At 40.8% G+C, this 13,584-nt stretch overlaps 1 protein-coding gene across 1 annotated transcript; it reads right to left on the reverse strand.

Annotated features, from left to right (window-relative positions):
* Window positions 1–9,515: 9,515 nt before the first annotated feature.
* LOC106668870 lies at window positions 9,516–10,517 on the reverse strand. The gene has a single exon (XM_014398021.1). The coding sequence runs from the start codon at window positions 10,515–10,517 to the stop codon at window positions 9,516–9,518; it is 1,002 nt and encodes a 333-aa protein (XP_014253507.1).
* Window positions 10,518–13,584: the final 3,067 nt, after the last annotated feature.

The raw sequence follows: 13,584 nt of genomic DNA on the forward strand, positions 1-13,584 counted from the left end.
TCAAAATAAAAATTTTATTAACAATTTTTTTTTTTTTAATTCATTAACCATTACTTCTAATAGAATTATAGTTAATTATCAAATATTATCCTTCAACTTATGTAGTACGTAGTATAGTAGTAACTTAACAAACGAATTTAAGTTACTAAACTTTAAATTAAATTCTAATTTAAATTGGTTTCAAATGGATTGACAGTGGGGATTAGTAAGTACCATTGGCCTAAAAGTATTCAGAGCACTAACTAAACTGTACTAGCTACTAAGAGGTACTCGATATAACGCACTTGGCCCTCTCACTTACTCCACTTACTCATTCGTATAAGCTTACAATCACGTTCGTACAAACTGTACGACAAAAATACACTTGAGGAAAAAAAGGACACTTTTTGATGATGAAAGGAGACTAGGAAGTTTTACGTTCCCCAAGCACTAAAGCCTTCTTTCTTATTGTACTTTCCTAGTTCCTTAATTCAGTCTGTCAATTCGATCCTTCTTTTAAGTACTAGGTCATTGACTGTCATTGCTATAACTCCTTTCCCTGGGTTTTCTTTTTCTCCATTGAGCTGTTACCCAGCATTCGAGAATAATATGGGTAGCAATTTTTTTTCCTTTGAATGGGATCATCATTGAATATTCCCATGTTCAGATGCCAGTGACCGGTTAACAGTCCTATCATTCCTATGAGTTAGCCCTCTCTAATCGTAACAGTGAATTTGCCAGTCTTTATGAGGGTTGTTTTAGCATAAGTTTACTGTATCTAGTCCTCCTAGAGATTATCCATTTCTCCTTTTGCTTTTTTTGAATCCATTCTGTGATGGAGGAATCTGTTTGTTTTAATAGAAATGATATATGATGGAGTGAGTGTGGTGTTCAATCCTTTTTAAAAAGATAGTTCCTACTCACAGTAAGTTGTTTTGCAACCAATTGCAACCATCTGTTTGTTTTTGATATCGCAAGAATAGGCCATGCAGATCCTCGTCAGGCCAGTGTGTCTTCCTTTGTGCTCAAGCTATGATGATAAGTTGTTGTTTCCCCAGGTATTGGAGATTTTGAATGTATTCGCTGACTAATTTTGGTTTTTTACATATAGGTCGAGGCTATCATGTCCACCGTGACTACTTCCTTCATGTAGTTTAGTTTAATTGTTGTTTGGTCCCTCAAACAGAGCTTGTAAGGTATTACTTTGTAGTTTATTTTTAATTGAAATGCACATTCTTAAAGTTTTGTAGGGGCCTAACTTAAGGTTTGTCCCTTTCCATGGGTGGATTGCCATGAGCCATTTCTTGGGACTTTGGCCCTCGCGGTTATCAGGACAGCCCCTTTTTCAACATACCCGTTCCTGAACTGAGGTACTTTGGGGATTTTACAGCTCCAAACCTCAGCTAGAATGCCTGACCAACTGTTAACTTTTTTCTGGGTATTCATCCAATAGCATGGCCATTTTTAGCTCTTTGAGGGTGTGAAGATTCCACAAAGGAATCTTAAACAGGTTTTTTTAGAAATTAAATTCATTGTAAGTATTAAGTTGGAAAGAAAAGATATTTCAGCTAATTGTTAGGAAAGCATATTGTGTAAGATTGGGCAGTCGGAAGTGTCCTAGAATTCTGTGATAACAACCTAGTCTTTCACGAAAACCCCACACATTTAAACAAAGCTGGTGAAATAATAACAGCTGGGTGTTTACGAATGAAAAATATGAGTCATTCCTGGGCAATCGCCATGGAAATATTTACGGTTGTGCTGACAAGTGGCCTTATTGCTCAGTCCCTAGGATTAGCTAATGCTGCCCAGATTGACCCGGAAAAGCTCAAAAACCTGGGGAAGAAAAAGGGGTCACCAGGAAGTATAACAGTATTTCCTAAGCTTGATGGGTTCCCCACCTTCTCCCTGACTGATTGGCTTAAATACTATTCCTAAAGAACTAGGAGGCAGTCAAGAAGTCAGTTAAGAAGGCTGGTGTAGAGAAGAGGTAGTCGGAGTAGAGCTGTCATGGTCAGGCTGTTTAAGTAGGAGCCGTCGTTGCGGGCAGTAGGAGTAAGCCAGGAGTTGGTCAGGAGTCTGCCAGGAGGCAGGATAAGTCGGCCAGGAACTGGCCAGGTGTCGACCAGGAGTTGATGAGGAGTTGGCCAGAAGATTGCTAGGAGTTGGTAGGACCGATACCGGCATTCCAGTACTGTAAGTACAAGATTTAGTATTTAGTTAATTTATAAGTAGTATCAGTTAATTATTTAGAGTTAAGTTGTGTATTGTGTAATAGGGATAGAGAATTGTATTAACTGCTAGGTTTTCTAAAGAGAAGTCTTTTCTCTGCTTCTAAGCCCTTTATGTGAGCCTTATAGAGGTAGGCGCTATCGTTGCCCAGTGATCATCTTGTACCCCTCCACTGGATCTTTGCAGTGCTATTAATGCACCCCCAGGATGGGCCGCACGGAGGCGTCCGGTCGGGATGTCAGAGGGGGGCCAGTGAATGCTGATTTATATTGATTATGACTAATACAACTGCTGAAATATTAAATACACACTATGTAAAAGTAGAACTACTTGTTCTTCAATATCATTGGAACATGGAATAGCCCTTGTTTAAAAAAAGTTCAAAAGTAGTTTATGCAGGCCATCCTTTTTTTCTCATAATACTTGCCACATTTTTACAGTTGCTCTGTAGCCTTCAGGGGTAGCACAGTATCCCAACTTGCATTGTATTTATTAATTTCACGCATCCATTTGATACGGGTTCGTACGTCAATTTGGCATTCAAAGACAGCGTGAAATGCTGATTCGATCTCCCCGCACTCGCATTCAGGGGAATCCTTGAGATTAAATAGGGGAAGTTTGCCAGCAAAGTCCCCATAGTTCGTCAAGAGCTGGGACATATAATGGTCTGGCTCCAAATGTTTCAGCTTTAATCTCTTAGTTATTCTTGGGAACTCCGCATATGTTAATCTCCCTTTTGTTGACGCATCCCATCTTTGTTGCCATTTGGTATTCAGCCACTCTGTCGCCTCGCTCACAGTAGTTACTGGGATACATGGGCTTTTCCCATTCTCTAGTCTCCATTTGGCACATTGGAATCCTGTAGGTCTACCGGGGCTCGTCCTGCTAGTAATTGGAGAGCATCTGTTGAAACTGTCCTATATGCTCTTGTAATAGGCAAAAGCGCAGCACGCTGTGATCGCACAAGCGCTCCCCATTCCGAAGAACAGAGTCACGCAGCCGCGAAAAGATGCCAGTTATGGGAAGAAGTTCAAGTACATTTCCCATAACTGGCAAGAGCGAGATCATGCAGTACGCCCTTGGTAGTTAGATGGCTTGCCCGCTTTGAGAAAAGCGCACACATATGTTCTTTTCCAGACAGTTGGGTAGTAAGTAGCTTAGGTATAGACAGTCCGTCATCAGCTGTTGTACATATGGTGATATCTCTGGGGCGCAGATTTGCATGGTCTTAGCTTCCACGCAGTCACCTCCCGGTGCGCTACTCATCCGATGATTGATTGCTGCCTGTATTTCTTCTTTGGTCCAGCTACGTGGAAAGCATGCTGCAGTAATATTACGAGTATTAACTCTCAAGGTTGCATGTCTGGGTCATCTGTGGTAGGATCATCTTCCATGATGGTCGCTCTTAATAAGGCTTGGCCTGCCACCACTATACCCATGCATTCCCAGCCAAAAGACTGCAGGGCCATCCTACAAGTGACTTTCCCCATTGCCACTTTTGCATGAACACTGTTAACTTGGTCTTGTTCTTCAACAAATTGTTTGCCAGCTGGCCCTCTTCATATTGCGTAGTTTGCATCTGAAGCGTTGCTTGGAATCGTGGTAAGCCAATAGGAGTTCATCTCTTCTATCCATGTCACAACATCGTTGGTACCGGTATCTAGTGGATTGCGCAATTGTCTTCACTTCAACTATTTCTGTGGTCCACCTCGCAGGGCCGGAGTGTCTGGCTGCACATAGGCTGTCATTCCATGTCTCTGACCAGAAAAGTGGTCATAACTTTGTCAACATCTGCACAGTCTCCTGCAGGCCGCAGGAGGGTGTCAGCTTCTTCCACTAAATTTTCCTTCACCAGACAAACAAGATAATCTTATTGACCTTACCTTATGTTACAGGAACGCTTGGCATGCAGGTGAAGATCAGCACGGATCCGTCAGGCATGGTCACTTGTTGTGGCATTGATATCAATACGGAAAAGTGTCATGCAACAGCGGAGTGGCGGCAACTTAAGCATGAGGTCGATGGCTGACTAACCCTGCGCAGCACACGGTAAATGGATGGGGAGTGTTCCGAGTACTAGATCAACCCACTCTTTACTCACCAACCCCAGCACACATTTGCCTCTTGCATCCAAGTGGTCATCTCTCCCACTCAGGACTGTGCACGTTAAAGTTTCCACTTAAAAGACAGTTCCGGCCAGCAAATTTAGCGATCAAGCTCCGCATCATCGCCAGGTCCTCAATTTGCACCACCTGTCACAATACACACCAGGATCTCCTCACTTTCCCATTGAAGAAGGCAGCAAGCTATGTCAGCGTAGCATTCAGGTAGAGCTAGAATTTTTGCCAGGTTGTTAAGAACATAAATGGCCGCACGTGGGGTTTCAGCCGTGTTTGACCTCACTACTCGCTTAGCCTCATGGCTTTGTCAATTCCCTTCTTCCAAGGCTCCTGCACCAACACTAGGTCAATTTGCTGGTCATGAGTAAGGATGCAGGCCTCATCGCTAACTGTTTGGGAGCCATGGTAATTCAGTTGGGCTACTCTTAATGAGGTGCTATTAGTATTCGTGGTCTGTTCATTCTGGGGTTCATTAGTTATGACTCGTTCAGGAGAGTCTGGAGCGATATCAATATATTCGTGGCGCTAGAGGCATTCTCACTAGCAGATTGGGGCAGTGTTCCTTCAGCTTCATTGGGACGTTGTAAGACTTCTCCATAGTTGGTAGAACACTTTACTTTTATACGTACCCTCATTATATATAATTGGACAGGTTCATTATCCTAAAATACTGTGTATTTGACTGATTTTCGAGGGTTGGGTTTACATTTTGTGAGTAATAAGTTTTTGGACTTGAGTTTGATTTAGGAGACCTATTTTGCTCCTCGCTCATCGTTATTTGATGTAGGTGTGAGTTTTTCGCAATGTGTGGTGTGGACTGTGAGTGTGTTGTGAAAACACTCATTGGTGTTGGGTTTCCTTGTTTATAGTTCCTTTCATTAAGGTGTACAAAATTTTGTTGTGGGTTGTGTTTTTGTGGTGGTGAACATAGTGGGTGTTGTTGTGGGTATCTGAATGGTATAGGTGAATACACTTTTGTGTTCCTTACCTGTCCAAAATTTTTGGATCCTTGAGCAGATTGTTGCTGAAAATCATTAGTAAGCATATTGAGCACTTCATTAAGATCTGAGGGGTACCTAGCTTGCAAAAGAGAACTCATAGGCTCTTTTATCCCTTTAATAAAATCCTTAAACCTAACTTCCTGCAGAAGTCATCCAGTGTCAGCATCGTTCTGTATTAAATTATTGAGGTAGCTAATTTTGAGGTAGATTTAAAAGTTTTTGAATCTTTTCGAGAAATTGAAACGGACTCTCGTTAGTTTGTTTTAATTCTAAAAGTTCAAGGACTAGATGTAGATGTAATTTCAGGGTGTAGAATACTGCGCCCTTTAAGAGCTATTGTATCCCCCGTTCTCTGCCTAAAGCACATCGGTGAGTCCTATTTCATCAAGAAACTTGATTAATAGGCCCGGTTTTAATGGTTAAAGCTCTTCTATGGTCACATTATACATCCCAAAAATTTCCTCCTGCGGACTAATGTAGCTCCGCAGTTTGTTAGTAAATGTGTTGGTGTCTCTTCTGCCTCCTTGCAGAATCTACATGTGCCATCTTGGATTGTTCCAATTTTCTTTAGGTGTCCATTTAATCTACAGTGTCCTGTTAGGAATCCTGTTAGGATTCGCAGTCTGTTCCTGCTTCCTTTGACACATTCTGTGATTTCTTTCTTGCCAAAATTGGTTAGAAGATTCTTGGATTGTCTATGTCCAATGAGTGAATTCCATTGTTCCTTCATTTTCTTTTTGTCCTTCTGTCTGAGATATTCGTTAATAGTGTGGATTCCTATGCCACAGAAGGGTTCGGGTCCTATCAGCGGTGTGGCAGCCCCTTTCCTTGCAAGGGTGTCCGCTTTCTCGTTGCCTTCTACTCCCATGTGTCCTGGGACCCAGCAGAGGCTGACTTTATTCTGCATACCTAATATGTTTAGTTTGGTTTTGCAGTTCAGCACCATCCTTGAACTAATGGTATTTGAGCTTAGTGCTTTGATGGCTGCTTGGCTATCTGACATGATAGCTATATTCTTGTTTTTGTATCCTTTATTTAGATTGAATTGGATACATCTTTCAATTGCATGAATTTCAGCTTGGAAGATACTGGTGTGCTTTCCCATGGGTTCTGAGTATTTGGTTCCGGGTCCGAACACTCCTGCCCCCGTACCTTCCTGTGTTTTAGATCCATCTGTGTACCAAAGGATGGTGCCATTTTTGAGGGAGTTATTTCCCTCTTTTTCCCATTCCTTTTTGGTGCCCAGATGTATTCGGAATTTATGGTTAAATTCAAACCTCCTGTTCATGTCGTCTCTTGGAGCCATGAGTGAAGGATGGTTTTTCCACAGTTTGTTTCTGTCTCTCCATTTCAGTTTTATTCCTGTTGGAGGTTTCTCTCTAATAAAGTTGATTACGGTTTTCTGTGCTGTCCTTTCTACCATGTGATGTAGGGGGATTAGTCCTAATATCTTTTCCATGCTAATTGTAGGACATTTTCTCATTGCTCCCGTTATGCAGATGCATGCAAGTCTCTGTATTTTTGTGAGTTCTTTCCTTTTGCTTATTTGTTCTGCTTTATCAGCCCTGGCTATAGCTCCGTAAGTAAGTAAAGGTCTTACTATCATGGTGTACATCCATAACAGGGTTTCTGGTCTCCATCCCCAGTTTCTTCCTTCTATTCTTCTGCACTCGTGTCGCCTTTGTGATGATAGAGCTGATGTGTTTCTTAAATGTTAGTATTTTATCTAGTGTGATGCCCACATATTCGACTTCATTTTTGATTTCTATCACAGTGTTGTTGAGTGTTATTTCTTTCATGTGATCTAGTTTCCTTTTCCGTGTAAAAGTGACTATAGTGGATTTGGATTGATCCCTAAGCCTGCGCTTTTACACCATTCTTCTGTGATTTTCAGTCCCTCGTGGATTATATCGCAGAGGGTTTCCTCGAATTTTCCCCTGGCTGTCAGAACTATGTCATCTGCATATCCCTGAGCGGTCCAGGGTTTCGAGCAGTTAATTAACTGTTAGGCTCCATAGAAGAGGTGATAATATCCCTCCTTGAGGACATCCTTTTGTTGTTCTAACTTCTGTAGTGTTTATTCCTACATTTGTTTCAGCTATTCTGGTTCTTAGCAGTTCTCCAATCCATTTAGATGTGGTTTGGTCTACGTGTTTTTTCCCCTGGGAGGCTTCCATTGATGCATGAGATGCATTGTCGAAAGCTCCCTCAATATCGAGGAACGCGCAGATTTCTATTTCCTTTGTTTCCAGTGTTTCCCTTTAGATCACTGGTTAGTTGGTACAGTGCAGTTTCTGTTGATCTTCCTGCTCTGTATGCATGCTGACAGTAATGGAGAGACTTGTTTACCAGCGCTGTCGTTCTTATATAGTTGTCTATCAGCTTTTCAACGGTCTTTAATAGAAAGGATGTTAAGCTGATTGGTCTGTAGGATTTAGGTGATGTAGAGTCTTTTTTCCCCACTTTTGGTATAAAAACCACCCTTGCCCTACAATCTGTGGTATGTAACCTAGTGCTAAACTACTTCTATATAATCGTAGCAATGTTGGAGTGATTAGATCCATTCCTTTTTGTAGCAGGATGGGAAAGATTCCATCCGTTCCTGGTGCTTCGGACGGGCTGAAAGTTTTTCGCCCAGAGGATTTTCTTTTCTGTGATTATTTCAGCTGCTTTCTTCCAGTTTTGTTTCTTGGGATTATCTTTTCTCACATTTTCTGGGGAGATGTTATAGGTACTGCCTGGAAAATGTGTACTTAGAAGGAGCATTGCTTTTTGTTGCATGTCTTCTGTGTATTTGCCTTCTGCATTTCTTAAGGCAGTGTTTATGTCTGATCTGTCCTTTGTGTTGTCCTCTTGTGCAATCTAGCTGCTGTGGATACTGTGGAGATTTCTCCGCAGAATTTGCAAAAATTCTCTCTTTTCGCCTTGCGGATGGCACGGTTATATGAAGTAAGTAGCCTTTTATATTCTCCCCAGTTACTTCCTAGTCTAGCCTTGTTAAACGCTTTTCTGGTTTCTTTTCTTAATTTGCCCAGTTCTGCATTCCACCAAGGTGGTTCTTGTCTACTTTTGGGACCTTTACAGGGCAGCTTGTTTCATATGCATCAATTATATTTCCTGTAAGTTCCCTAACTGCAAGTTCCAATTCATTGCAGGTCTTCGGTACTCTTTTCACTGTTGCATGGTTTAAACTATGTGTTACCATCTCAGTGAACTTTGCTCAGTTTGTGTTTCGGGGGTTTCTGAACGGTGTAGGGTCTATCCTATCTGATTCGATGTCGAACCTTATTATCTGTGGTCCGACATCGACTCTTCACCTGAAACCCTCCAATTTTTTTTATCACTTATGTAGGGCTTGGCTGCAAGTGGTGATATCCAGTACTTCTTGTTTCACTTTGGTGACAAAGGTAGGGATTGATCCTATATTAAGTATATCTAATTTTTCCTTCACCAAAAATTCTATGAGTGCCTCACCTCTTTTGTTGTTTTTGGTGCTTCCCCAAATTTAATGATGTGCGTTGGCATCACATCCCACCAGCAAGGGGAGATTCTTCTTGCTGCAGTAGCTGGCTAGCCTTCGTAGCTCAACAGGGGGAGGGTGTTCCTCTTCTCCTGGGAAGTATGCCGATGCTACTACTGCTTCTTTTCTCTTCCCTCGATTGGTATTTCTACCTTGATGGGAACTAAATCTCTAGTCATGAATTCTGGAAGACAGAGATGTTTTTCCTAATCAGTATACATGCACAGGGATTTTCCTGTCTGGAATCCCATACAGTCTTACCGTCTTTAAAGGACAAACCTCTAATTTATCCTTTCCACTGCCCATAGATGTTGCACAGTGAACATCCTAGCTATTACTGCCGAGGCAGCTTTAGCGTGGTGGATGGGACCATTCTCATTTCCTCCATGTATGGTTATTCTTTTGGGGTAGGAGGAGGTGTCTCCTCTCCCAATGGCTTCTCCTCAGTGAGCACTCCTGGCTCCGTCTGTAGAGGAGGAGGGGTCCCGGTCTCCAGGATAACCTGGTCAACCTCCATCTCAGCAGTATTTTTGGAGGTAATCTTCGTGGGTGGAGGCGTCGCTGTAGGGGCCTGCTCCGTTTGAATTGATGGGGGGTGATTGGGGTGGAGGTGTGAGATTTCTCTCGTTTTGGAGCCTCCTCCCCCCTCCCTTTTTCAGGCCCCTAACAGGGATCTCCAAAACGAAAATTGAGGGTATGTCCTCTTGAGATTATCGTTTCTGCTGAGATGTCGTCGATGCTCAGGATCATGACAATCCTAGGCCCCTCCGCTTTCACTGAGTGAACTTTCCATTCCTCAGCGCAGATCCCATCGTTCTGCGCTTTGACCAGCGGTTCTTTGGTTCTTTGTTCTTCGCCTAGTTTTGTCCTAGGGAAGAACACTACTATCAAGTGAGGTTTGGGAACATCCTCCCCAACCCTGACTGTTAGTTTCTTTTGTTTATTTAGCTCCAGTTTGGGAGCTATTTCCTGCAGCCATTGAACAGTTTTGCCATCTTGACAGTCTAAGACCATCATACCTGGCCTGAAGTGTATGCCTTCGAACTGTATTTTGGCTTCCCATCCTTTTAAAATTTCTTCAATGAGGGTCTCCTCCAGATGGGTCAGCTCTTCTGTTGTTAGAGTTACCAGAGGGTATTCCTCCGGTAGCAAAGCCACTCTTATGATCTTTACTGCTCCAGTGTAACTTACGCTTGGAGCAGCCTCCCTGGCTTTAAACTGCGCCTGAGGAGTGGAAGGCTTTGCTTTCTTGTCTCTTCTCAGTTCCTTAGGGGTAAGAGATTGCTCTCTTGCCCTCTTACTGGATGATTGTACCTCCAGTTTCTCTTTTTGGATTTTAGCCTTCCTTTCGTCGGCTAATCTCCTTGCTTCTTCGGGTGTTTTCCCCGATTTTATTGATCTCAGGTACCATTTGGTCATAGCACCGCTAAGACCTTTCCTGAGAGGGTCGACTTTCCCGCCTGGTTCTCCCAGCTTTGGTAATTCGGCGAAGACTTTTTTCTTTCCTTTTGGTTTCCCAAGAGGAGGTCTATATCTTCTAGTGTCGCTACTTGAAGGTAGTGAACCCTTCGTTTGTGTGGTGTTGAATTTCCCACGTTGCGACTGGTGTTTTTCTTTAGAAGGGAGAGGTGGTCTCTCCTTTGTTTCTAAGGACTGAGTGTCCATCTGGGGGTTAATCCCCAGATTACTTGTTGTATTTGGAGCAATGAAATCCTGCTCTAGGTTTTGTTTTTCATTTACTATACTCATGTAATTCCCACGAGTAGCTAGGGAACTATAAAGTCCGCTCCATCAGAACCCCGCATGATGGAGTAAGGCTAATTACTCTCTGATGTCGCCCGGTGTCAGAGAGGCTCCGTTCAAGACAGCCACATTAACTCACTCGGCACGGAACGCATGACACCTTTGATTGTGGCGGATGCTGTTTTCTGTCAAGCCCAAGACTCTTTTTAGGGGGTGATAGGATGGAGGGAGAGGGGTTGGTGGTAGGAGTTTGTTTAGTGAGGAGTGGTTAGGAAAGCGAGTACCTCACTTAGGGATAGGACACCAGAGCCCCTTTAGCCTTTTCGCACCGTACCATGCCGTGGGGATCAATGTGAATCCCCCCGTCAGGACGGCGACGAACGTTTCCCGGGGTTCACTACTTGGAAGCGGGGTTGTTCTTTGAACCTCAAGTTCAAGGACTAGGGTGTAAATGTCCCTCTTGTCTGAGTAACTGGTTAACAGTGCATTTTTTATTTCTGGCCAAGTACTTGCGCCTGATTTGAAGGCTATTTCCGCCACCGGTCCCTGAATTTTCGAATTGATACTTGCCAACAAATACTCATTTTGAAAATCTCCTGGATTTGCCACTATGTAAAATTTGTCAATTGATTTTTGATAAATACTAATAAACCTTGCTAACACTTCAGGTTCACCCTTAAATGTAGGTATCATACTTGCTTTTTAATGTTTCTGAAAATGGGGGATTCATTTAATTAATGATTATTTTTGATAATTTAATTAATTTTTTCAAGTTTTTTCAACTCCTTTTTTTACTTAAAATTACATAAAAACTGTTTTCTTAAATTTTTTATAAGACCTATTTTGTTGGTTGTAATGTCATGCTAAAATTGATAAAAGTTTTTAATCAACTCACAGTACTAGGCGACATGCTTCCATGTGAATACCTGTGTAGAATCTCTTCGATTGATGGGTCCTTGCGGTGAACAATTAAATTGAAAATTATATTCCCTAATCTTCTCCGCAGGTGTCCTAGGACTGCGCAAGTTACTGTTTTGATGTGAGAAACTAAGTTTTTACAAAAAACATTTATTTAATATAAACTTACAAACTTTTACACATTCAATACAAGAGTTCTAATGAAGTATGTATCTAGTTTGGAGTCCCGAGTGGATCTAAAGTAAAAGAAGGGTCTTGATGCTTAGCTCGATAGTTTACATCAGCATTTATTAAGTTGACTCCAGGCCTAATGACGATGTAATATATATAAATTTCTGACAAATAATTTTCCTATTTTGTGTATTTTCTTACAGAAAACTTTTATGGTACATTCGTCGTTAAAAAGCTACGATCTTCTTTCAAATTGTCTGTTTGATGTTAAAATCCTTTTAGCCATTTTTGAATTATAGCCGTTTCAATCAGATATTACGATAATTACTTCTCAAAAATAAAAAAAAATTTAGGGGTTAAAAATATTTGGTTTTTAGAAATTTTTGTTATTGATAAACTTTGATAGATTTTACTATATTTTATTGCAATCTAAATAAAAAATGCAGTAAAATGATATATTCACATAATTGATTTGATGCAAGTAGAACACCAAAATAGAAATTAAAAAAAAAGGGAAATTTGAACTTTCATTTTTTTTCCAAAACCAAGGCCTGTTCACTGTGTGCAATATTTTGGAGTGTAGAATCACCAAAAAAAGTTTGGTACAAATCTGTGACTCATCAACCTGGTCGTCCTGGTAGGTTTTAGTATTGCTAGCGTTCACTTGAATCTTGACACACTACACTTGAGGCTCTATTTTTGTATAAATTCCTTAACAACATATACTCCTAGATATACCCCTTGTTACTTCAACTAATTAATTATCCCACTAACCGAACCTGATTCTGCTCGCTCTTCTCCACTTCTATCTCCAAATACCTGTACCATTCTTCTAGACTTGCATACAAAATTAATATCGACTTCTTTAACAACTCTCTCGATCAGTTCAGAAATTCTTTAAAACCTATCCTCTAGTCACTTACTACCTTTCCATATATTCAGTCTTACATATTATAATTATATTATTATTATTACATATTATTGGGTTGTCCGGAAAATAATGCAGGATTTTAAGTTTTCATTAAAAAAAATCTATATAAAATANTTATTTCTTATAAATTTTATAAATATACTTTTCTATTTGTTGTATATTTTCTATATTTTCTAATTGTAAATTTTAATTTACTTTGTAACTGTTATTTTTCTACAAGTTGTACATATGAAAAAAAGGGCATGGCTGCCCATTAAATAAATAATCAATTAACAATCCATTATATCCTTTATAGTGCAGATGTTGCCCTATGTCTACTACCCTGTGTACATCTTTTGCCATTGACACAGCTGTACTATCTGTTGATCCTTATCCTAAGGTTGCTTCAGGAGATCTTCAGAGACAAATATGTATAGCAGATTTAGACAATGGAAAATGAAGATAAAAGAAAGCAAGTCCATCCATCTCACATTTACACTCTGAAACAAATCTCTAATGTTCTACTGCAACACTACTCCTATACCGAAATCTGACTCCATTCGTTACCTTGAGTTCAACCTAGATTCGAGCTTAACTTGAAATCAGCAAGCATAACTGAAACGACAACTAAACAGATGCTACGGTCTACAAACTTATAGGACAACGATCTAAGCTATCGATGAAAAACAAACAGTCTACGAAATGCTACTACGTACTGATTTGGACAGATGGAATAGAACTGGGAACTGCTAAACCTTCCTATACCCAACGTCTACAATCTTTTCAATCTAAAGTCCTCAGATCAATTATAATTTCCCAATATTACCCTCCACAATGTCCGTACCTAAAAATTAATTCCCAAAAAATATACCGTGTTCCACATAAACTTTACCATATAACATTACTCTTGCCCAAGCCTTGTCTGATAGAACCGATTCTTACAATCCAATAGTTAAGTTTCAATTGTGAAGTGAAGTGGGAGAATATTGA

The sequence above is a fragment of the Cimex lectularius genome, unplaced genomic scaffold (genome assembly GCF_000648675.2).
Source record: "Cimex lectularius strain Harlan isolate CLEC.00 unplaced genomic scaffold, Clec_2.1 scaffold66, whole genome shotgun sequence".
Lineage (NCBI taxonomy): Eukaryota > Metazoa > Arthropoda > Insecta > Hemiptera > Cimicidae > Cimex > Cimex lectularius.

What these genes read in the sequence shown, in the direction of transcription:
- LOC106668870 (XM_014398021.1), bottom strand. Translation starts at nt 10,517, where the DNA reads ATGGACACTCAGTCCTTAGAAACAAAGGAGAGACCACCTCTCCCTTCT.